At 47.6% G+C, this 25,152-nt stretch overlaps 1 protein-coding gene across 1 annotated transcript in view; it reads right to left on the reverse strand.

Moving 5' to 3' along the window:
* LOC142258920 (uncharacterized) overlaps positions 1-25,152 on the reverse strand; it is a 41,999-nt gene that overhangs the window by 6,136 nt on the left and 10,711 nt on the right. The window contains exons 2-4 of the mRNA XM_075331476.1: positions 2,799-2,978; positions 2,594-2,717; positions 2,397-2,510 (exon numbers count right to left, since the gene is read on the reverse strand). Coding sequence (XP_075187591.1) covers positions 2,397-2,510; positions 2,594-2,717; positions 2,799-2,978 — 418 coding nt within the window. The remainder of the gene's footprint in view (positions 1-2,396; positions 2,511-2,593; positions 2,718-2,798; positions 2,979-25,152) is intronic.

Raw genomic sequence — 25,152 nt, forward strand, 5'->3', positions numbered from 1 at the left:
TAATCCTAAAATATTCTTTAACTACATAAACAGTAAAAAACTGAAAAGCGATAGTGTTGGCCCCCTTAACAATAGTCTTGGTGAAATGGTGGAAGGGGATGAGGGTAAAGCCAACCTGCTGAATGACTTTTTTTTCTACGGTTTTTATACAAGAAAATGCCATGGCAGAGGACATGACCAGTGATACCATAAATTCACCCTTGAATATTACCTGCTTAACCCAGCAGGAAGTACGCCGCCGCCTCGAAATCACTAAGGTTGACAAATCTCAGGGCCCGGATGGCATACACCCCAGAGTACTACAGGAATTGAGTTCTGTGATAGATAGACCATTATTTTTAATCTTCTCAGATTCCTTAATAACAGGGTCGGTACCGCAGGACTGGCGCATAGCAAATGTGGTGCCAATATTCAAAAAGGGGACAAAAACTGAGCCGGGAAATTATAGGCCGGTAAGTTTAACCTCTACGGTTGGTAAAATCCTTGAGGGTTTCTTGAGAGATGCTATACTGGAGTATCTCAAGAAAAATAACCTTATGACAGAGTATCAACATGGGTTTATGAGGGATCGATCCTGTCAAACTAATTTGATCAGCTTCTATGAAGAGGTAAGTTCAAGCCTGGACCAGGGAAATGCAGTGGATGTTGTGTATATGGACTTTTCAAAAGCTTTTGATACGGTGCCACACAAAAGGTTGGTACATAAAATGAGAATAATGGGGATAGGGGAAAATATGTGTAACTGGGTTAAAAACTGGCTCAGTGATAGGAAACAAAGGGTGGTTATTAATGGTACGTACTCGGACTGGGTCTCAGTTCATAGTGGGGTACCACAGGGGTCATTATTGGGCCCGCTTCTTTTCAACATATTTATAAATGACCTTGTTGGGGGCATGCGGAGTAGAATTTCAATATTTGCAGATGATACTAAACTCTGCAGGGTAATCAATACAGAGGAGGATAATTTTATATTACAGGGAGATTTATGTAAATTGGAGGATTGGGCTGAGAAGTGGCAATTGAAGTTTAATGTAGATAAATGTAAGGTCATGCACTTGGGTAGAGGAAATAACATTTATGATTATGTACTTAATTGTAGAACACTGGGTAAAACAGGCACAGAAAAAGACTTGGGTGTATGGGTGGATGGTAAACTTCACTTTAGTGGACAGTGTCAGGCAGCTGCTGCCAGGGCTAATAAAATAATGGGATGTATTAAAAGAGGTATAAGTGTTCATGAAAAAAAATATAGTTCTACCTCTGTACAAGTCACTAGTGCGACCGCACTTAGAATACTGTGTACAATTCTGGTCACCGATATATAAGAAGGACATAGCTGAACTGGAGAGGGTGCAGAGAAGAGCGACCAAGATTATTAGAGGAATGGGTGGGCTGCAATACCAAGACAGATTATTAAACTTGGGGTTATTTAGTTTGGAAAAACGAAGGCTTAGGGGGGATCTAATCACAATGTATAAATATATGAGGGGACAGTACAGAGATCTTTCCAAACATCTTTTTACACCTAGGCCTGTGACTGGAACACGGAGGCATCCGCTACGTCTTGAGGAAAGAAGGTTTAATCATAATCACAGATGAGGATTCTTTACTGTACGAGCAGTGAGACTATGGAACTCTCTGCCGCATGATGTTGTAATGAGTGATTCACTACTAACATTTAAGCAGAGCCTGGACGCCTTTCTTGAAAAATTTAATATTACCAGTTATGTATATTAGATTTTATGACAGGGTATTGATCCAGGGAACTAGTCTGATTGCCGGATGTGGAATCAGGAAGGAAATTTTCTCCCCATTGGAACTTGTTTGCCACATTGGGGTTTTTTTTCCTTCCTCTGGATCAACATGTTAGGCTACGGGTTGAACTAGATGGACTTAGAGTCTCCCTTCAACCTTAAAAACTATGACACTATGATACTATGAATCAACCTCAGAATACAACTGATGGGGACCCTAAGAGAGTTGGGATCCTGAGAAATTACGCAGTTTGACTCCTCCCAACGTTGGCTCTGACTGTAACTAGGGCTTATTTTTGGGAGTAGGGCTTATATTTCAACCATTCTCCAAAAATCCCATAAAATCATGCTAGGGCTTATTTTCGGTGTAGGTCGTCTTTTCAGGGAAACAGGGTATTAATTAATAATAATAATTTTATTCATTTATATAGCGCTATTAATTCCACAGCGCTTTACATACATTGGTATTCATGAACCCTCTGCAGGTTTTTGAGTTTCCTTCATAACAACATAGAGAAGGGACTAGAAACAAACAGCAGAAGAAGCAGAAGGAAAGAAAATACAGCTGAAAAAAAACAGCAGAAAGTCTAAAAATGTAAACACAAAATGAGTGAAGAAAGTACATGAGTAGATATCTCTTACTGGATAGATCTGGAGGAAACACATCCTGAGGAACATCGGGATCTTCTTGTTTACAGTCCTGTGGGAGAAGAGGACGGGGACATCTCTCTGGTGTTGTCCTCTTACTGGATAGAGCTGGAGGAGACACATACAGGGACTGAATTCATTCCTTACATACAGATAATTATAGGCCGTGTGTATTTAGTCCTGTCTATTACCTGGTGATGTGAGGGGCTGGGGAACCTCCATCATGACGTCCTTGTACAGATCTTTGTGTCCTTCTAAATACTCCCACTCCTCCATGGAGAAATAGACGGTGACGTCCTGACACCTTATAGGAACCTGACATATACAATGATAGCGTCACCCCCGATCCCTTCATAGCGTTACTGTATAATGTCCCAGCATTCCCAGCAGTGTCACCTCTCCAGTCAGCAGCTCAATCATCTTGTAGGTGAGTTCTAGGATCTTCGGGTCATTGATGTCCTCATGTATCGGGGGGTGAGGTGGAGGCCCCGTGATTGGGCTCAGGGGTCTTCCCCATCCCTCAGACACAGGGGCCTGACAGCGCTCACTAGAGGTCTTCTTCACTACTGTGTAATCCTGGTTATGGAGAGACACAGTAATAAATCTCACTCCAGACATTTCCAGAGTCCTCACCTCTCCAGTTCTGTCCATCTGTTATTCCCATAGATAAGAATGATGTAATGTGACGTCATCAGAATATCTCACCTCTCCAGTAAGCCGGAAGAGGATCTCTAGGGTGAGGTGTAATATCCTCTCCGCCATCTTGTCCCTGTCCATATCCATCCTTCATGGGGCAATCAGGAAAATTTTCGATATTATAAAGGACCTGAATGGGGAGAAGATGAGCCAATCATTTGAGTAGGGAAGAAAAATTCAACATGAAATGTGCTATGTAAGTAGTAAAACCGACCGATAAAAGTAGCACATTATCTTTATAAAAAAAAAAACCCACAATCCTTCATACGACAATGTGAATGGAAAAATAAAAGAGTAATTGCTCTCGGAATAAAGGCCCCGTCACACACAGGCATAAATCTTTGGCAGATCTGTGGATGCAGTGAAATCATGGACATATTGTTCCATTTGTACACAGCCACAAACCTGGCACTGATTGTCCACAATTTCACTGCATCCACAAATCTGCCGCAGATTTATCTCTGTGTGTGACAGGGCCTTAAGAGTAGGAAAATACAAAAGTGCAAAAATAAATAATTTCCCAGTTTTTCGGTTAAGAACTGGGAATGGAATTAGGATTCGATGTATTCTTGTGTCTAACGGAAGAAGAGGGGCCACACATGGCGTACGGATCTCTGCACTCGCTGACGCACAATTTACCACCCATTTCTTGTATGAAGGCAGCAAAATAGTGAAAATTATCCCAATTACAAAATGTGCCCACATTATATTTCACTCCTAAACTAGAAAAATTATGTAAATAAAGTTTAGATATTCTAAACTGGTTTCGGTGCTCGTAGACTTTAACCCCTTAACGACCGCGGGCAGTAAAATTAAGTCCCAGCTGTCATAGTGTTAATTCCCTCTTGCTGCTGCCGCCAGCTGGCGGAGATAGGCGCACATCTCAGCTGATTTGTACAGCTGAGATGTGTGCCTAGGAGGTACCATGCCTGTTAACCCCTTAAATGGCGCTGTCAAAATGACAGACCCAGTATAATCGCAATCTCCATAAAACTTTACTCATAGGCCTCCACCGGAAGTCACGTGACCTGATAATGTGGATCTGATGGTTGTCAGGGTAGTACAGGTCATATGATGACTCCTGTAGCTCACATGACTTAGGTCCTGTAACAAGCAGCCAAGTACTGCAGGTTACAGGAGATGAGTATTTTTCCTGATCTGACCGCTGCTGTTCGGATCGGGAGACATGAATAAGTGATCAGACTGCTGATCCTTATAGCCCCCTAGGGGAACTAGTAAAATAAAAATAAGTAGAAAAAAAAGTTTTCAAAAATTAAAAAAAAAAAAACACTAAAAGTTCAAATCACGCTCCTTTCACCCCATTGACAATGAAAGGGTTAAAAAAAATAAAAATATACACACATTTGGTATCGCCGCGTTCAGAAAGGCCTGATCTATCAAAATATGAAACCAATTCATCTGATTGATAAACGATGTAGCAGCAAAAAAATGCCAAACGCCAAAATTATGTTTTTTTGGTTACCATAAATTTTGAGCAAAATGCGATAACAGGCGATCAAACTGTAGTATCTGCGCAAAAACGGTACAATTAAAATCTTCAGCTTGAGACAGAAAAAGTAAGCCGTCACTGAGCCAGAGATCATGAGTACGCTACTGGATGCGCAAAATGTGCACCACTTTTTTGGACAAACCTCTTTTTTTAGCCTTTTAGATAAAAGTAAACCTATTCATGTTTGATTCTACGAACTTGTACCGACCTCAGACATCACAGCGACACATCCGATTTTCTATATAGTAAACACAGAGAATAAAATATCTGAAGAACAATCGTGCAATCACGCTTTGTTTGCAATTTTTCTGCATTTGGAATTTTTTTGCTGTTTTCCAGTACACTATATGATAAAACTCATGGTTTCATTGAAAAGTACAACTTGTTCCACAAAAAAGAAGCCCCACATGGCAAAATGGACTGAAAAATAATAAAGTTACAGCTCTCAGAAGAAGGGGAGCGAAAAAAACAATAAAACCCCCTGAAAAATTGGCCGGGGGTGAAGGGGTTAAACATCCGGGTGATCTGACTCCTACTCTGTAGTGATGTTCTACAATGTCATTACATAGCAGTGCATCTATACGCAAACATGTAGCAACGGAGAGGAAATCCGTCCATCTCTACATAAGGCAGAGACGGTTTATTACTGCCTCTGCCTTCTCTGTCACTATATACACAGCTCTGCGGTGCAATGCAGCGGGAATGGTGAAGGACCCGACAGCGACACAGATCTCTGTGTGAGAGCCCAGACACCATCGGTACTTGCCAACTGTAATTGTTTGGGGTTTGGTAAGTTTGATTTTTGTTTTGGGTGGGGGGGGGGTGTCAGTCTGCTTTCTTTTGGGGATGTCTGCTTTCTTTGATGACGAGTCCTGCTGTATTCTTTAACTTTTTTAGATGCTTGGACACTTCCCTATGGAAACGCAGCTAAGGCTTATTTTTAGAGTAGGGCTTATATTTTAATTACTGTATAGTCAAAAAAGCCCCAAAAATCCTACTAGGGCTTATTTTCAAGGTGGAAAGAGCTGACTGTGCTTCCTCCCCCATACACAGAGGTCATGTGGTCACTGATAAAAAGGAAATTAAATATACTTAAATACTGAACTGACCCCTCCCGTCTCCCTACTTGGAATATGTGAAATATAAGAAAATACCATGGTCAATCCAAATTTCTGTTATTAGCCCCAGCCAGGTAAAAATCAGCCATATATACAAAATAATAAGTGTTACGAAATAGCTAAGAAATATTTACATGTGGTCAGAAACATATAATATGACAGTGTCCGGCTTTCAGTAATAGGGATGACCCTGATGAGGTTTTAGTCACTGCTCAGTATACAGTGATCAGCGGTTGTATACGCGCTCTCACCACTGACTGACGGCAGGTTCTAATGCTGAGCGGCTGTCAGTCACTGCGGGGGGCAGGGGATATATGTGGTAATAACAGACATTTCCCTTATTTTCCCACCAGTATCGCTCGACATCAACAATAAAAACCCGATGCTGAGGTTGGTTTCTTATTGGTCCAGTTTCTTATTCGGGGCTGAAGTTGTTTCTTATTTGGATTTTTTTTCTGTTTTTCTTTTTACAGGTTTAACAACAAACATAAAAAAATCCCAATAATAAAGTACAATACAGCGAGGAGCCCGGATATGAAGATACTTAAAAGCAGCTACAAAAACTATAAAAGTGGCACAAAACTGGCCATCAAAGTGAGCACCGGAGGTTTTTTTGAAAGCGTTAAATGGCCTTTGGTCACTAATCTGAGACCACCATTATATAGTGATGCCTCTCATCAGATTCAGGTCACTCCAGCCCGGCCCAAATGGGTTCTGGGCATCAGAACTGGCAGCAAAGTGAGCAAATAGCCAATTCACCCAGATGTGAATAAGTAACTGGGGTTCTGTAAAGTTCTCTTCCGGCTGATGTAAATGGGTTTCTGGCATTAATTTGTAATCATAAAGGGAAAGCCGCCATTGTTCTCTGATTTCAGTCTATTCTCATATTATTATGGTTTCACCTATATAGATCAGTGGCCCAAGGCCATTTAACCCTTTCCACAACACCCTTCGGTGCCACTTTGATGCCCAGTTTTATCATTTTTGTTGCTGCTCTTCAGTGTATTCACATCCGGGCTCCGCACTGCAGTGGATTATATTGTAATTTTTTATTTTTGTTGCTAAAAACCTTTAAAAAAATTTAAAAAAAAATCGTCGAATAAGAAACCGACTTCAGCCTCGTCATAAAAGCAAAAACAATAAATACGATGAGAGGAACATGAAAATGAGGCCAAGGAAAACACGAGAAAATGCGCAACATTTACTTGAATATCCGAACAAGGAAAAAGATTTTCACAGATCTTTAACCCCTTTATAACTGCCTTACGGATTAAAATGGTAGCAGAAAGCAGGTAAAAGGTACTTATTCTGATTCGCCGTTTTAAAACAGCGGCAAGAAATAAAGTGTATACCGCCCCTCAGCATCGGAAAATCTCCGTGGTTTCAGCTATCGGGGATAGCTCAGACCCTAGAGATCACGATTCAGGTGGGAAAAAATGATTTATCTACCACCTGGTATAATTAATCAATGTAGATGGGAGATAAGTCGCCTCCCTGGTCCCCCGATGTGGCCAAAGTGCCCCCCTAGTCCCACACTCAACCCCACGATCTAAAATGGCCGCCGCGCATGCTGCGCTCATCCTCCTCCTCTGAGTTCTGTTGCATCTGACATGTCAGATGTGACATCAAAGGTCTCCCCAGGTCCAGCCAGGTCACCCCCTGTCAATCCCCAGTCTCTCGTTACCTCCTGCAGTGACGATCCCTTCTCCTCCTTCTAAAAAGATGCTGGCCGCATGTGCAGAATGGCTCTCAGTCGGCTCCCTGCTAGTAGTGACACTGAGCTTACTGCAGCTCACACTGTCGTGCTGTGGACCCAGGAAGTGTGAGTGCAGCATCACTGTATCCACACTCATCACATGGGGGGTCTGCACTTGCAGAAAAAGGGAGATATGTTCTCTGAGCGTGCCCCCTATATTCTGGATTTTCGTCATGGGATTTCCAAAAAAGGATTACGGTGGACCGGATTTTTTTTTCTTTTCAATAAATTGGTGAAAGAGGGAATGTGTTGGGGAGAGTTTATTCAAATAAATTTTTTTTTGTCTATTTTTTTTATAACTGACTAGGTTAGTGATGGCGGGTATCTGATAGACGCCATGATATCATTAACCCCAACCCCATCAACACCATTTATTACCTCATTTGCCACCGCATCAGGGCAACATGAAGAGTCAGGGCGAAGCACCAGGATTAGCGCATCTAATGGTTGTGCCACTTTTGGGGTGACTGCGGCCTGCTATTTTTAGGCTGAGAAGGGCCAAATAACCATTGTCCCTCCCACCCTGAGAATACCACACCACAGCTGTTCACTTTACCTTTACTTTTTAGGGCTGCATACAAGGTTAAACACCCTTTAGTGCCCCATGAAAGTTACTAAAGGGTGCCAGCTTAGACTATGCAGGGGTTGGGACATTATATATGTGTTTGACATCTATTTATCTAGCCATCCATCCATCCTAGCTTATTGGGCTATGTGCCCACAATCAGGATTTGCAGTGGTTTAGACAAAGAGTGTTTTTACTGCGATGATGTGCAGTACAAGCGCAGTAGCAGGATGTTTAGAAATCTCATCCCCACTGTGCTTCCTTTCTCTGCAGCATAAACTGACCAGCGGCGCGGCTTCCTGAGACGCAGGATGTCAGTTTATACTGTGGAGATGACAGTATTCTTCGCAGCCTGGAGAATAAAGTCCGCAGCGGCCTGAACCCAGATCGTGAGCACGAGCAGCTGCATTCTCGTGTGGACAACACTGGCATTTGCGCAGAAGGCTAACACTGCATCCTCACCGGATCATGGGCACATAGCCTAAAAGTGCGAAATTTGGCACTACAGCGACATTTTTGTGAACTACCTGCTCACTATTTCCCTGAATAAAATCTTTGAGTGGTGTAGTGTCCAAAATGGGGTCACTTGTGGGGGTTTCTGCTGTATAGGTGCCTTAGGAGCCTTGCAAATGTGACATGGTATCTGCAATTTATTTCAACTTTTTGAATATTTACATGGTGCTGCTTTCGTTCTGAGTCCTCCCATTTGTCCAAACACAGGTTTCTGACCACATGTGAGGTATCACCGTGCTCAGGAGAAAGTGGGGAACAAACCGTGGGGTCCACTTTTTGGTGTCAAAGTGACACTGGTCAGAATTGCAAAAAATGCCCGCGTCATGAAGTACAAAACTGGCTTCATCCTTAAGGGGTTAATCTGAATGTACAAACCAAAAACAGAATGAAAACGAGTCTGGAATAGCGGAAAACTGGTCCTGAACTGGTTAAAGTTGAAAATAGCTGAGACATGAAGGGTTAATGATAATGATTACCTCAAAATAATAGAGACCCTGCACCTACCTCCACCTGCAGAGCCGCACACTAGATATATAATACCCTGCACCTACCTCCACCTGCAGAGCCGCACACTAGATATATAATACCCTGCACCTACCTCCTCCTGCAGAGCCGCACACTAGATATATAATACCCTGCACCTACCTCCACCTGCAGAGCCGCACACTAGATATATAATACCCTGCACCTACCTCCTCCTGCAGAGCCGCACACTAGATATATAATACCCTGCACCTACCTCCACCTGCAGAGCCGCACACAGATATATAATACCCTGCACCTACCTCCACCTGCAGAGCCGCACACTAGATATATAATACCCTGCACCTACCTCCACCTGCAGAGCCGCACACTAGATATATAATACCCTGCACCTACCTCCACCTGCAGAGCCGCACACTAGATATATAATACCCTGCACCTACCTCCACCTGCAGAGCCGCACACTAGATATATAATACCCTGCACCTACCTCCACCTGCAGAGCCGCACACTAGATATATAATACCCTGCACCTACCTCCTCCTGCAGAGCCGCACACTAGATATATAATACCCTGCACCTACCTCCTCCTGCAGAGCCGCACACTAGATATATAATACCCTGCACCTACCTCCACCTGCAGAGCCGCACACTAGATATATAATACCCTGCACCTACCTCCACCTGCAGAGCCGCACACTAGATATATAATACCCTGCACCTACCTCCACCTGCAGAGCCGCACACTAGATATATAATACCCTGCACCTACCTCCACCTGCAGAGCCGCACACTAGATATATAATACCCTGCACCTGCCTCCACCTGCAGAGCCGCACACTAGATATATAATACCCTGCACCTACCTCCACCTGCAGAGCCGCACACTAGATATATAATACCCTGCACCTACCTCCACCTGCAGAGCCGCACACTAGATATATAATACCCTGCACCTACCTCCACCTGCAGAGCCGCACACTAGATATATAATACCCTGCACCTACCTCCACCTGCAGAGCCGCACACTAGATATATAATACCCTGCACCTACCTCCACCTGCAGAGCCGCACACTAGATATATAATACCCTGCACCTACCTCCTCCTGCAGAGCCGCACACTAGATATATAATACCCTGCACCTACCTCCACCTGCAGAGCCGCACACTAGATATATAATACCCTGCACCTACCTCCACCTGCAGAGCCGCACACTAGATATATAATACCCTGCACCTACCTCCACCTGCAGAGCCGCACACTAGATATATAATACCCTGCACCTACCTCCACCTGCAGAGCCGCACACTAGATATATAATACCCTGCACCTACCTCCACCTGCAGAGCCGCACACTAGATATATAATACCCTGCACCTACCTCCACCTGCAGAGCCGCACACTAGATATATAATACCCTGCACCTACCTCCACCTGCAGAGCCGCACACTAGATATATAATACCCTGCACCTACCTCCACCTGCAGAGCCACACACTAGATATATAATACCCTGCACCTACCTCCACCTGCAGAGCCGCACACTAGATATATGGCTGCTCTGTGCTTACAGGACCTGTGATGATGTCACATGGAGGGGAGGAGTCAGGGTCACATGATCAGCTCCTCAGTGTATGCAGGGCTCTGCTGTGCTGGTTGTCATGGTGCTGGATGAGGGGAAGTTTATGTGTGTGTCGCGGGCGGAGGAGGGGACGCTGCGCTCTCCCACTGCTCGGGTCCGGCTGCTGCTTCTGCTCGCTGCTCGGTGGTGGCTCGAGCGGTGGGCCGGATCCCGGGGACTCGAGCGGCGTTCCTCGCCCGTGAGTGAAAGGGGGGGGAGTGGTTTGGTTTAGGGATATTGTCCGTGACGCCACCCACGGTTGTGGTGAGATTGGTGACACCACCGCTGCTCTGGACGGGGATCCTGGGAGCGATGACTGGGAGCAGCTTGGATGTTGTTTCTCCCCTCCGTGGGTAGGGGGTTGGTTGTCCCGGGGCCCGGTGAGGGGTAGGGATGGATGGCAGGCGGGTTACGGGGCCTGGTGAGGTGCAGGGTCGCGGGGGCAGCGCTGTGCCGCACGGCACGGTGGTACTCAATCAGCCAATAATGAATGCAAAGTCTCCGGTAAAACAAACGGCTGGATGGACGGGTCCCACAGGTGGCTGCGGTGTTTCTCCTCCCGGCAGATTGATGGTGACTGCCTTTCCCTGCACCTGTGTTGTGTAAACGGTTCCAATGGCTTCCCACCGGTAACCCGCTCCCCAGCTTGGATGGATGCTGAGGGAGCCCCTTTTGCCCGCAGGCTCTGGCCCTGGGAACTGTAGCCTTGGCGGTGACTGTGTTTCCCTTTACGGTTTGAGCTGTTGCCTTCAATCGGGTTTTGACTGCTGGGAAACCCCGGAGATTCCCTTCGCTAACAGATTTGACCGGTTTTACGGCGACTCCTAGCCTGGTCGGGGTCCGTAAGCCCTGCCCAATGGTGCTGGCTTCTCTTTGCTCCCCGATCCGGTACCGTCGGGCCACCGCCCGTCCCCGGTCCTTACGGTTCACTCCAATTAGGCTCTCCTGCAGACGGTCACCACCGTCTGCCAACCTTGCTGTTCCGTCTAGGCCACACACCCGGACGCCTTCAGTCTCCTCTACTACCACTTCACTTCACTCCTCACTTCTCCAACTTCAAACTCTATCTGTCTTCTTTTTCCCGCCTCCAGGACTGTGAACTCCTCGGTGGGCGGGGCCAACCGCCTGGCCCACCCCCTGGTGTGGACATCAGCCCCTGGAGGGAGGCAACAAGGATTTTGTTTGACTTCGGTGTGCCTAGCTGGGGTGTGGGGTGTGTTGTTGTAGTATCTGTGACGACCTGGCTTGTCCAGGGCGCCACATTGCCCCTTAGTAAAATGCAGACCGTCCGCGGGCTGCCCGTCCATCACCGGTTTTATTTATTTTTTTAACTGCAAAAGATAAAAACGGTAAAAACATGTGAAACATAAGCATTTTTTTTTTTTAATCTTCCCACATCGGGAGGCACATTCTTAAACGTTACAAAACATTTTTATTAAAACGGTTACGGCTTCCGCTCTTCTCCCACCCAAACAACCTGGCCCTGATGCTGCCCCTAAGAAGTGGGCAGCACCCCTTGACACCAGTCCATCACCAGGCTGCCCGAGCGGGTTCTGTCTCTTTCAGGGGACCCATGTCCATGGGGGACCCCTGAACCCCCGGAGGATCGCCACCGGTTACGGTAGTGGCGGGCCTGGGCCATCACTTTCCTCCAGGCCCATCCTCCCAAATCTGCCTCTCCGGAGGCGGTAACGGTATCAAGCCAACAACATTTTTATTTACATTCCACTAAGTTTGTGGTTGCCCTGCCAGTTTTCGGGCTTGTCCGTAGCAGTTTCTATGCAATGGTTTCAGACAGTCCCTACGGGGACCAGTTGCCGGCAACGGCCGGTTAAATCACGGTTGTCAATCAGATGAACCTCGGTTGATTCGCTTATCATTTAAAAACTTTCAAACTGGTGGTCCCAACGGGGACAACTGCAGCGAGGCTCCGCTGCCATCACTGCTCGCTTTCATCATCCTCAGCCGGCCCCGGGTGGAGGAACACGGGAACCAGCCCCTCCAGCGCATAGCAGGTGCGACGAGGAAGGGCCGCCCGGTACCCGTTATTTCCGCTCCGGGGGATGTAAGTGGCCAACATGTCACACAGGGCAACGACCCCTTCGTCCTCCTCCGAAACAGGCTCTGTGTCAGGTCCGGAGTCGCTATCATCCGTCCCTGCGCCAGGCGGGTCACCGCCAGCTGCCGCAGCCGCCGGGCTCGCCACTCTCTCGGCCACTGCTATGAAGGGGTGTACGCCAGACGGACCAGCAGTAGCACGGTGCACGGGCAGGGAAGACGGAGGCGGCATGGGGGCCAGGGGTAGACCGGGTCCCTCAGCCGCAACGGCCGGTCCCTCGAGGACACGGGCGTGGGTCACTCACCAGCTCCTCCATCATGGCCTCCATTCCATACACCCGGGCGACCGCAGCTACCTCCTCCACCTCCGCGGTCCACTGCTCCATCAGCATACATATCTGACTCCGGTAGCGTCGGCAGATCCCTGCCGTTCGGGCCCTGAGCCACGCCGCCGTTCCGGGCACCGGCTCTGTAGCCTCTGCGTAGCTGGGTGGAGCAGACATACTTTCCAGGAATCAGCAGATCGCAGAGTCCCGGCGTCCCTACTTCTATAGCCGCGGGCTACATGCGGCCAGACGCCATCCGTCCCCCTTAGTCTTTTTCCGGCTCATCCTCTACAGGGGCGGGGTTTCAGCTTTCGCGCCTCCACTACTCGGGAAGACGCTCCCCAGCTTGGATGGATGCTGAGGGAGCCCCTTTTGCCCGCAGGCTCTGGCCCTGGGAACTGTAGCATTGGCGGTGACTGTGTTTCCCTTTATGGTTTGAGCTGTTGCCTTCAATCGGGTCTTGACTGCTGGGAAACCCCGGAGGTTCCCTTCGCTAACGGATTTGACCGGTTTTACGGCGACTCCTAGCCTGGTCGGGGTCCGTAAGCCCTGCCGAATGGTGCTGGCTTCTCTTTGCTCCCCGATCCGGTACCGTCGGGCCACCGCCCGTCTCCGGTCCTTACGGTTCGCTCCAATTAGCCTCTCCTGCAGACGGTCACCACCGTCTGCCAACCTTGCTGTTCCGTCCGGGCCACACACCCGGACGCCTTTAGTCTCCTCTACTACCACTTCACTTCACTCCTCACTTCTCCAACTTCAAACTCTATCTGTCTTCTTTTTCCCGCCTCCAGGACTGTGAACTCCTCGGTGGGCGGGGCCAACCGCCTGGCCCACCCCCTGGTGTGGACATCAGCCCCTGGAGGGAGGCAACAAGGATTTTGTTTGACTTCGGTGTGCCTAGTCGGGGTGTGGGGTGTGTTGTTGTAGTATCTGTGATGACCTGGCTTGTCCAGGGCGCCACATGTGGGGTCAGGAGGGGTTTACAGTGTGGATGTAGCAGAGCCGTGTGTGTATGAGGTGTACGGAGCGGAGCCGTGTGTGTACGAGGTGTATGGAGCAGAGCCGCGTGTGTACGAAGTGTACGGAGCGGAGCCGCGTGTGTACGAGGTGTGCGGAGCGGAGCCGCGTGTGTACGAGGTGTACGGAGCGGAGCCGCGTGTGTACGAGGTGTACGGAGCGGAGCCGCATGTGTACGAGGTGTACGGAGCGGAGCCGTGTGTGTACGAGGTGTGCGGAGCAGAGCTGTGTGTGTACGAGGTGTACTTGAGCGGAGCCGCGTGTGTACGAGGTTCACGGAGCAGAGCTGCGTGTGTACGAGGTGTGCGGAGCGGAGTCGTGTAGGGACTTTCCCAAAAAATATTGTAACTGCGCCATTGGGACCATGGTCTTGGTTTTCTGTGAAGGGCTCACAAAGTGAGGTAATGGAGGCTGTAGGCAGACAGGAGGCTGAAAGCCGTGGACGGACATGTAGCAGATATCCTGGAAGACCTGGGATGAGTAGCAGAGGCACTACCAGTCACAGGCATACAGCAGAAGTCCTGAAGACTGCAGACAGGCTGCAGAGGTACTGACACCCACAGGCAGACAGGTAACTGAGGTATTGGAAGCCGCAGACGTCCTGGAGACCTCAGACAGGTGCAGACATACTGGAAGCCACAGGCAGATTGGTAGCTGAGGTGCTGGAGGCCACAGATAGTCTGGAGATGTTCTGGAGGCTGCAGACAGGTCGCTCTGCACAGACTAATAGTCCTAATACCAGGACACAGGTGAGTATCTTGGTAGCCTTATATAGGCCAGTTAAGCTCAGCACATGGAGCGTGTCCGGCTACTTACAAAGCCCAACATGGAGCACAAGAAAGTTTAGCAGACCGGGGGAAGGGAACAGATTTTGAAGGATTCTCTTTCTCTGAACAGAAGGCCATTGTAATGCTAAACTAAATGGATGAGGATCGTAATTTGGAAGAATTGGTGGGAGATCATGATGTAAAATCTAAGGTCTCAAACCCTGATTATTATCCAGTAACATCTCATATACCATCATTAGACATGATTCAGAATTGGGTAGAAAAGGACCTATTGGCTCTGCACCGTTATGTCTCCTGCAATAACAGTAAGGCTAAGGACACACGGCGAGTAAAACGGAGAGTGGAATGTGATAAAAAAAAAATCGCTTTCCACTCGGACCAATGTTACTCTATGGAGCAGCTCCCATGAGCAATTTTTTTCTCAGCCCTAATCGGACCGAAAAAACAATTGCAGCATTCTGTGGGTGGAATCTGATTAGCTTTCACTCGCACCCATAAAAGTCTATGGGTGCGAGAGAAACATCGCATTGCACTCGCTTCACAACGGAGTGCAGTGCGATATACACATCAGCTGACAAGGGAAAAGATAGGGAGATAAGTCCCTCCCTCTCCTCCGCAGCGCCTGTCCCTCTTTCCCGCAGCTGTGCTGCGATTGCAGGATAGCATCACAGTGGCATCACACTCAGCTTACACTCTAGCAGAGCGGGAGCCAAGTGTCATGCAATGCAATCGCATTAATGCTCATGAGGCCCTAGCCTTAAAAGTTATATAAAACCAGTATAATGCCATTCGTGGACTAAAAAATAACAACTGTATCTGACCAGACCTGCAAACCACAAGGAGTGAGGGTTACCATCGTGATTTTCATGTATATAGTTAATCAAGCGGTTGGAGCCTTTTTTCGTGGTGATGGAATTATAGTGTTGTTTGAACCGTATACATATAATGGTCTAATAGTCTGTTAAAAATATATATCTTAAATATATTTTTCTTTAAATATGTGATAAGACACATGAGTAATAGACTTCAAAAAATGTAAAAATAAATGTATTTTATATTGAGTAGAAATGGTTGACAAAAATAGAACAATTCATTAGTTCATTTACAGAAATGAAAAATAGTATTCTTCGTTAGCTTACGTGAGGAGTTCAATAATAGTCCATTTCTTTACTAAATCAGTAGAAGTCTTATAATAATAAATTGTTGGAATTATCCATGTTTCTTATTTATTTTTTATTTTTTCAGTATTCCCTTTGTTGGAATTATCCATGTTTCTTGGGATCATGCTGTTTCAGACACTTTTTTCTGTTCACAATTGTTCCATCTTCCCCCTTTTTTTTTTTTCTTCTTTACCATGTGGCTCTGAGTCATCAGCTCTGAGTCATACAGGCAGTCCTAAATGCACACATGGCTGTTTGCTCCTTATATATAGGTCCAAGCGGCCTTGCTGTAATATGATTTCTTTTCCTGAGGAAGGAGACGGATGTCTCTGAAACGCGTAGGAACTGTCAAATAAAAAGGAAATCTTTTAATTTACATGCATCAGTGGTTTTTAGCACGGCATAAACCCGGTCTTCTCTTCTACCTGTGTGATACAAAATTCTTCTCCCGGGGCTGCAGCTAAACCACCGGGCACTCACAGGCTATCATAAGGGGTTGTGACTGGCACAACCTCACCAGGTGAGTGCTTCTTTGTCTTGTCTGTCTACTCTCATACCGGGTAAGACCCTATTGCGCTTTTTTCCCCCCTACAGTTTTACAAGTTCTTCTGAATAAGTGAGTATGCCATGAGGTCTACACAGACCTCTGGCCATCTCACTTAAGTCCATGTTGCTCAGCTGTGGATAGTCTATGGTTCTATTTGCCGGGACAGTCCATCAGCATTCTGGTGTTGGCTTCCACGCTTGTATTGGATGGAGAAGCTGAAGGTAGTCCCTTGTACAGCGATAGGGTTGGAAGGACAGCTTCCCTTTTTGTCCTCCTTTACTCAAACTGTGTTTCCTGCACCCACAAATCGGCATTGTAGATCTCCCACATCATTTCCTAGGAGAATATCTGCAGGCAGGCCGCTCATCACTCCAACCACACATTGCTTGACTCCAAAGCCAAAGTCCAGATCTACAGTTGCCTTTGGGATATTCCTCCTTTGTCCTCCAGCCAATTCAATAACAATCCCTGGTCCATGATGTATCACCTTTGGCCGAGCCACCCGGGGATCAACTATTGTGAGAAATGCCCCAGAGTCACAAAATCCAATAACTCTCTGTCCATCCAGCACAACCTCTTGTAAGTGCTTACTTTGATGGTAGTTCTGCTGTAGAGAATGAACAGGTCAATTTGGTGCAAGGTCATTACTTAAACGACCAGCAGGGCAAGTATTTTGCAAATGCCCAGGTTGCCCACATCAATAACATCTCCTCTGCATCCTACTCCTTCCAATGTGCATTCTGGAGAAGGCAGTAGGAGAACCTGGTGACAAAGGCCGGAGGCCATACACTCCAACACCGGCATCTATGGTGCAGGGGTCAGTGGTACACTCCGGTGGAGGTTGTATGAACTCTTCCTCAGGCGGAATGGAGTGCACAAAATGTACCGGACGAGATGTAGGTGTGTGGGGGTCCCTCCGAATCCTTGCGGGACAATTGGATTGTAGGTGCCTAGGTTGCCCGCACCCATAACATCTCCTCTCTGTAATTCCCTCAGGGTGTGGTCGGAACTGTTGGGGCCCAGAATCCTGAGCCGTGGTTGTCATTGGCCTGCAGCTGCATGGAGGGGCAGATATAACTGGAGAGGGCTGGGGAGCAGGAGCAGGCTGTGGGTAATAGTCCAGAAGCCCCCTCCATTGCGGTCGGATAGTAAGGGCTTCATCAGCCAGGGCTGCAGCTCGATCCAAGGTGCACGGCGTGCGTTCTCTGACCCATTCCCATAATTCTGAGGGACACTTGTAAAGAAATTGTTCTATAAGAAATACCTGCATAACGTCTTCCACAGTGAAAGCGTCTTCCGCTTCCAGCCATCTCCGACATGCCTGAGACACCTTAGGGGCATACATCGTAAATGATCCCCACGTGGTGCATGGGAGGTCTCAGAACTGTGCCCTATGTGAGTCTGGGGTGATAGCATGGTAATCTAAGATAGTCCGCTTTACAATGTTATAATCCCGGTTCCGCTGTGAGTTAATGGTGCGATAAGCCTCTGCCAGGCTTCCGTTCAGGAGTCCCACTAACAAACGCACCCAGCCAGAGTGGGGAACCTCCATCACCGCACACTGCTGCTCAAAGTCCTTGAAGAACCCTTCCACATCACCGGAAGCCTCATCAAATGGCTTGAAGTCCGCCCGGGTGACCCGCACAGGCTCCTGCATCGCTGGGTTTACACTCCAACTCACATTACTCCCTCTGTCGGACTCCATTGTTTCTTGTCTCCTCTGTGCTTGGCAAGCAGCCTGCTCCTTATATTCCTGAGATACACCGAGGCTAAGAGCTGCCATTTCTTCTTCTAACCACACCAGACACTGGCTTTTTGGAGCAGGGTTCCCCGTCCCCAGTGCTTGTCCGTCAGACATCTGGGAGGAGGTGGACTGGCTCGCATCCACCAGTAGATCAATTAAGGCCTCTTTACTCAGTCCCTGGTAGCTCAGGCCCAGATGTCTGGCTTTCTCGTGTAGATTGGATATGGTCCAGTCTCTGTACTCACTCTGTTGGTGCATCTCCATTGGGCTGTGTTCTGTTCATCCCACCGCTGCCACCAGTTGTGACGGGGTCCTTCTCCCATATCATACAATCAACAGAGCGAGAGATGGCTGTACCATCCAAAAAGCATTTATTCCAAGCAAATCAAATGGTCCATAACATAATCCACAAAACAGAGGGTAACATTGTCCAGTAATGGCATAAATGTACAGGGAATCAGTCACAATCCTCCAGCAGTCCTTTTCCAGGCAAATGGGGGTTTCTCAGAGTCTCTCTGGCATGCTGGCCGCAGCCTCAGCTTTTCCCTGCCAGAGGATCAATCTTGTTCCTTCTACTTCTCAAACAGACTGACCGTATCTCCCTGGTAAGCAAAGAGGTTACAGTAGGTGGACTCTAGGCCCACCTCCCCTCACACCCAGGGTCGGAAGTTCCACAAGAGGCTATAACCTTGCACTTGCTTAAAAACAATACAATGTACACACAAGCAGTACAAATAATGGACAGTGAACCAAGCTTAAAATAGGAATCTGTACAGCAAGATACACTTCCCCCATATCCCACCATCACACTCAATATGTCCTATTATAATGGGTATGATAGCTAGATGTATTAATAATATTGAATGTTTTTTTTACCTCGTACACACACGACTCCGCTCCGTACACCTCGTACACACACGGCTCCGCTCACTTCGTACACACGCAGCTCCGCTCCGTACACCTCGTACACACGCGGCTCCGCTCCATACACATTGTACACACGCGGCTCTGCTCCGAACACCTCGTACACACGCGGCTACGCTCCGTACACCTCGTACACACGCGGCTCTGCTCCGTACACCTCATACACACGCGGCTCTGCTCCGTACACCTTGTACACACACGGCTCTGCTCCGTACACCTCGTACACACACGGCTCTGCTCCGTACACCTCGTACACACACGGCTCTGCTACATCCACACTCAGTGGCATAACTAGAGTGTGATGGGCCCCGGTGTGAAAGTTGGACGTGGGCCCCCCTCCGGACATCTGTCAGATGACTGGGCACATGTAGCGTTCTAAATCCTATAAAGACATATTAATTGCCTCCCCCCCCCTTCATTATGCAGTAATGTTCCCAATCCTGGTACATATGTCCCCCATACTGCTATACAACGTCCCCATTCTGGTATATATTTATCCAATCCTGGGCCAATCATATTAAAAATGTTGCACATCCTGGGCCCATCCTAATATATATGTCTTCCATCCTGATAAATATGTTCCTTATCCTGGTATATATGTCCCCCATCCTGGTATATATGGTCTGGGACTGTCTCTAATGCATAATTAAAAAAATAAAAATAATTTAAAAAAAATTGTACTCATCTTGCCTCTGCTCCCACATCTCCCACTGTCCTCTGTAGCGAGTGCGGAGTGGCCTGCAGCTGACATCGGAGTGCGTTCCATAGAGCATGACAGCACTACCATGCGCTGTCCCCAGTCACGGTATGGCTGTCAGCTGCCAGCCACTGTTTGCCTGGCAGCGTGTATCGCAGTGCAGGGACCCAGCGGGTTTATGTGCTGTGATGCATTTCAGTTGATGTGTGCCCTCAGATGCACATCCAGTCTAAGTAGAAGCTGGGGTCGGCGTGTCCCCTATACCTTTAGGCCTGGTAACAATCTCTACATTTGTGATTATTACGCTCCTGCCCTCCTCTCCTCACTCCATCCACCAACTATTGGTTGCTGAAGTCAGCTCATGTATTGTAAAGATAAAGCACCCTCCCAGGACATACTGCATCAAATCTACTTTAGGCTATGTGCCCACATTGCGTTTTTATGTGCAGAAAATCTACACATAAATCCGCATGTTTGGAACGAAAAAAGCAACTGAAAAAACGAGCATTTTTTTATTGTGTTTGCATGTTTTTTCACCTACTTGTTTTTGAGAATTTTTTAGTCATGGTGATCATGGGGGTTCAAGTGCTGTACCCCCACGGTCACCTGATCTCAAAGCCAGGACCTGGCTCTCGCTACCAGGAGTAGTACCCGCGCCGCTCTCAGCAGTTTAACCCTCTAAATGCTGCAATCAATGTGATTACTGCATTCAGAAGGCAGGGAGAGACATCGCTTACCCCTCCCCAGGCGATCGGGTCCTTGTAGTGCAATCACAGGGACCCGATCGCTGCCATAGTAACCCTGGGTCATCACCATGATGACCCCGGTTTACTGAGGCATGGATCCCCTCACAAACCAGGGTACCTACGTCACCAGAGTTCCCTGCAACAAGGCCCCGAGGTAAAGACCACAAAGCCTAGGTGCAGGAAATCCTGGTGACATCACAAGGTGAACTGAGTTCATGCCGGCGGATCTGCAGGAAACCCGGACTTCCCAGAAGCAATGTCCTGCAGTACAGACTGTGAGATGAGGAAATGGCTGCAGGGAGCCCCAGTGACGTCAAAAAAGCATATAACACACAAAAATTCAACGAGGGCATTACATATACATATGCGCTTTTTCCTGCATTTTTCACTGACCCCATTGAAGTCAATTGGTGAAAAAGCAGGAAAAAATGCAGAAACAACTGACACGCTACTTCTTTTTTCAGCAACAAAAACTGTAAGGGAAAAAAGAAGCAGCATGTGCACAGCAAGTCAGGATTCTCAGACTTTGCTGGGATGATTTTTCTTGCTTTTAATCGATTAAAAAAGCAAGGAAAAACGCACGAAAAAAGCAATGTGGGCACAAGGTCTTCTGTGTATGTAGCTGAGCACTGCACAGTAATTTAGCTGTATTTAGATACAGGACCTGGCTCTGCTGCTTTCAACAAACTGCTGCAAACACTTCCTCACTGCTCATAGTGTGACTGATTCTGTGGGCTGGCGACCCTAATCACCTTATCAACCTCATCCCCCCCCCCACCAAATCCCAAAGTGTCCAAAGCAGCACCGTGAACGGTTTACATTAAGATAGCATAGAACTTAAAGAAGGTCAGATGCTTTCCTGCCATACAGCTCACCCCTCTCCACATGGTCGCACATAAGTAAATAAGCGATCAGACGCTGTCGGTGACTGTGTGACGCCCTGGCAAAACCAGGTAGTCACAGATAGGCCCCCGCATAACACCTTCCCTCACTAGGAAACACACAGTCAACCTAGAAACCCTAGTCAACCCCCTTAAAGAAAGATAAACACACCAGTGGGCGTGACCAGGCATTTGGACATGCCCACCCAGGGGTCTAGAATGCCCGGGGCGGGAAAACAGTAGTTAGTTCTGTGTAGAGTTCAGTTTGGAGAGGAGTGTGGGCTGGAGCTAAGTGTAGCTCCAGCAGGAAAAGTTCGAGTTGAACGGTACCAGGGTAGGAGCCCATCAGCAGGAGACAGGAAGATGCCTCGGCAGAACCGAGGTGGATTGGGACAGGGTTGTAGCCCGCCGGTACCAACACGGGGAATCGACCCGGAAACCGTAGCACAAAAGGGGGTACTCGGACCCTGAAGCCAGAACCAGAAACAAGTGGACTGGTTAATTCACCGATTGAGGCCAGTACTAGAGGTCCTGTCCCACCCAAAGTCCCTCATAGAAGACAACAGCCCAACGATAGGGATAGGAGGTCACCGCCAGGGCCCATAGATCCCACGGGCCAGCGTATGCGTGCACGGCTCCTTAGGCCACATCCAGCTGGGAGAGGACTCCTGAGTTTCACACTAGGAAGTCCACCTTACACAAAACAGTGCAGAGGAAAAGGATAGAGACCACCAGCCGGGTGGGAGACCCAAATGCAACCGGCCGCGGCACCGGCCACCAGCACCTTGGTTTACCAGAGGCTTGTGTGGTTTATTAACTGTGAGTAAACAAACACTCCCTGTGGTCGCTATACCCTGCACGGAGACACCAGGTCCCGGCGCGGCCATCACTACCCACGGAGGGGTTAACAACTAGCTGCCACAACCTCTCCCCCGGGTGCCCCACAACAGCAGCAGTGGTGTCCCATTTCACCACACACCGTGGGTGGCGTCACGAACTTAATACGGCCTAGCCCGTACATCTACGTCCCCCCTTTTTATTCGGCGTGTCCGCGAGACCCCCTAGTCCGGAGACCCTCGAGCCACCACCCCAGGAGGCCCGGATCCGAGCAGCGCCAGCTGCTGGCACGGGGGCGGCACAACTGCACAGAGCAATGGGAAGGGAGGTATATACAGCAATGGCTGCGCTGCTGGGATGGAGAGGCATGGTAAGTGCTGCCTCACAAACATGTGTCGGTCACTGCACTGCTGCCCTCACCTGATCTATCTCCTGCAGACGCCAGCAGCACAGTGTACAGTAATCACAGGCAGAGACTGGAGGGGGCGAAGCTCAGCGCTGCCCGTCCACTTCTATGAAAATGCACGAACAGCGCAGCTCCTCACTCACTGACAGGAGCAGCTGCTGATCTGCAGCGCGGGCCCCTAACCCTGCGGGCCCAGTCGCAATGGCGACCCCTGCGACCGCGGTAGTTACGCCCCTGCTCACACATATTAATTGCAACACTGCAAACGTTATTTGACAAACTGTGAAATTTGCAGCAGACAATATGTGGGGTGTACAATGAATAAATGAAATAAGAGAATACGTAAACATCTTTCTGATGCTGTCAATTTACCGCTAGCAGGAGCTTCTGTGGTATCCCGACATTTTTCTCAGGTGCATGGGGGTGATGTCAAAGGTTTTTCCTTTATAGGTATTGAACAGGTTAAGAGACCAGAGAGAGAGGGTAATTACCATAAAAAAAAATTAGCGAGTGAAAGCAAATGGATGTTTTTTCTGGAGACCAGGCTTCCATATGGTTTTACCAATAGGATGGACCTGGCAATACACTATGGTTAATTTATGATATTTTGTTGGTTCTCTGGTTTCCCTTTCTCCATTGTTGTATGTTCCTCTATATATTTTTTGATATTCTTTGATACATTTTCTAACAGTCTGTTCTGTAATACAATTGCCTACTTTACATGTTTTTATATTTGTCTTGCGAATTTTTTTGTTTGATTTCTTTGTCTGTTTTTATCCACGGGTTGATGCCAGACATATGTTGTATTTTGGTTTATTTCACTAGCTTTGTTCACATTCATGCTGGTTTTCTCTTGCTGGTTTTGGTCGGTGTGGAGTTAATGCTCTGGTCATTATATACACCTGTTTTCATCCACAGCCTTTTTTGGTCCATGGGTGGGTTCATTTATTTAAGAGCATGTCCACACTTCAACACCAGCTTGGGACCGTGAAGAGGGCGGCTTTATACCGCCGAAACGCGTAGTCTGCCATAGCACGTATCCTGCACTTTAATTTTGAGCTCTGGAATCTTTTAATTTGCTCAATAAAGCTGGATTTTACTACTACTACCTGAAGTCTTCTTACCTGCTGGAACTTCCTACAAGACTGCTAGATATAGATATATGTATATATATATATATATATATATATATATACCAACAACCTACCTTCTTATTCCCTGTGAGTGGTTATTTGTCCTTCCTCATTCTCAGGTCCTCTACCTGAGGCCTGGGAGTTTGAGGGTTCTACGCAGGATCTTAGTTGCTCCCAGCACTCGCTTTTCTGGACGGAGTCCAGATGTTGCTCCTGGAATCTGTTGCAGCCATTTTTCCAACTTAGGATAGGTTCACACACTGCGTTTTTTTGACACTGCTTTTTTGTGCGTTTTTTAGCACTAAAAATGCACAGAAACGCAGCGTCTTTAAAAAACGCATGAAAAAACGCATGCAGTTTTACCGCGATTTGGTGCGTATTTGGCTGTGTTTTGCTGCATTTTTGATCTCTGCGTTTTGCTGCATTTTTCCAATGCATTACATTGGGGGAAAACGTAGAAAAACGCAGGAAAGAATTGACATGTCCATTTTTTTTTTTAAGCTCAAAAACGTAGCTTAAAAAAAAAAGTTGTGTGCGGACAGCAAAAATGAAAACTCAGAGACTTTGCTGGGGAAGCAAAGTCATGCAGTTTTGAGGCCAAGAACGCAACCGAAAAACGCGCAAAAACGCCACGAAAAACACACTGTGTAAACTTACCCTTAGGGGTCACTGCTCCAAGGGCTCCTATCACCACTGGAATCACTGTTACCTTCACCTTCCACATCTTCTCCAGTTGTTCTTTAAGGCCCTGGTATTTCTCCAGCTTCTCATATTCCTTCTTTCTGATGTTACTGTTATTAGGCACTGCCACATCTATTATCATTGCGGTCTTCTGATCCTTGTCTACTATCACAATATCTGGTTGGTTAGCTACCACTTGCTTATCCGTCTGGATCTTGAAGTCCCACATGATTTTAGCCCTTTAATTCTCCACCACTTTTTCTGGGGTCTCCCACCTGCATGTAGGAGGACTTAGCCCATACACTGTACAGATATTCCTGTATACAATTCCCGCTACTTAGTCGTGGCGTTCGGTGTACGCTGTTCCTGCTTGCATTTTGCATCCTGCCACTCTATGTTGGATTGTTTCCGTGGTTTCTTTAGGCCTAAAACACACTTCCGCATAAAAAACGTACGTGTGACACGGTCCGTTTTTCGGGTCCGTGTTCAGTTTTTTATGGGTGTTTCTCCGGTACGTATGGCATCCGTGTGTTGGCGTATGC

This window comes from Anomaloglossus baeobatrachus (assembly GCF_048569485.1).
Source record: "Anomaloglossus baeobatrachus isolate aAnoBae1 chromosome 5 unlocalized genomic scaffold, aAnoBae1.hap1 SUPER_5_unloc_18, whole genome shotgun sequence".
In the NCBI taxonomy this organism is placed as follows: domain Eukaryota; kingdom Metazoa; phylum Chordata; class Amphibia; order Anura; family Aromobatidae; genus Anomaloglossus; species Anomaloglossus baeobatrachus.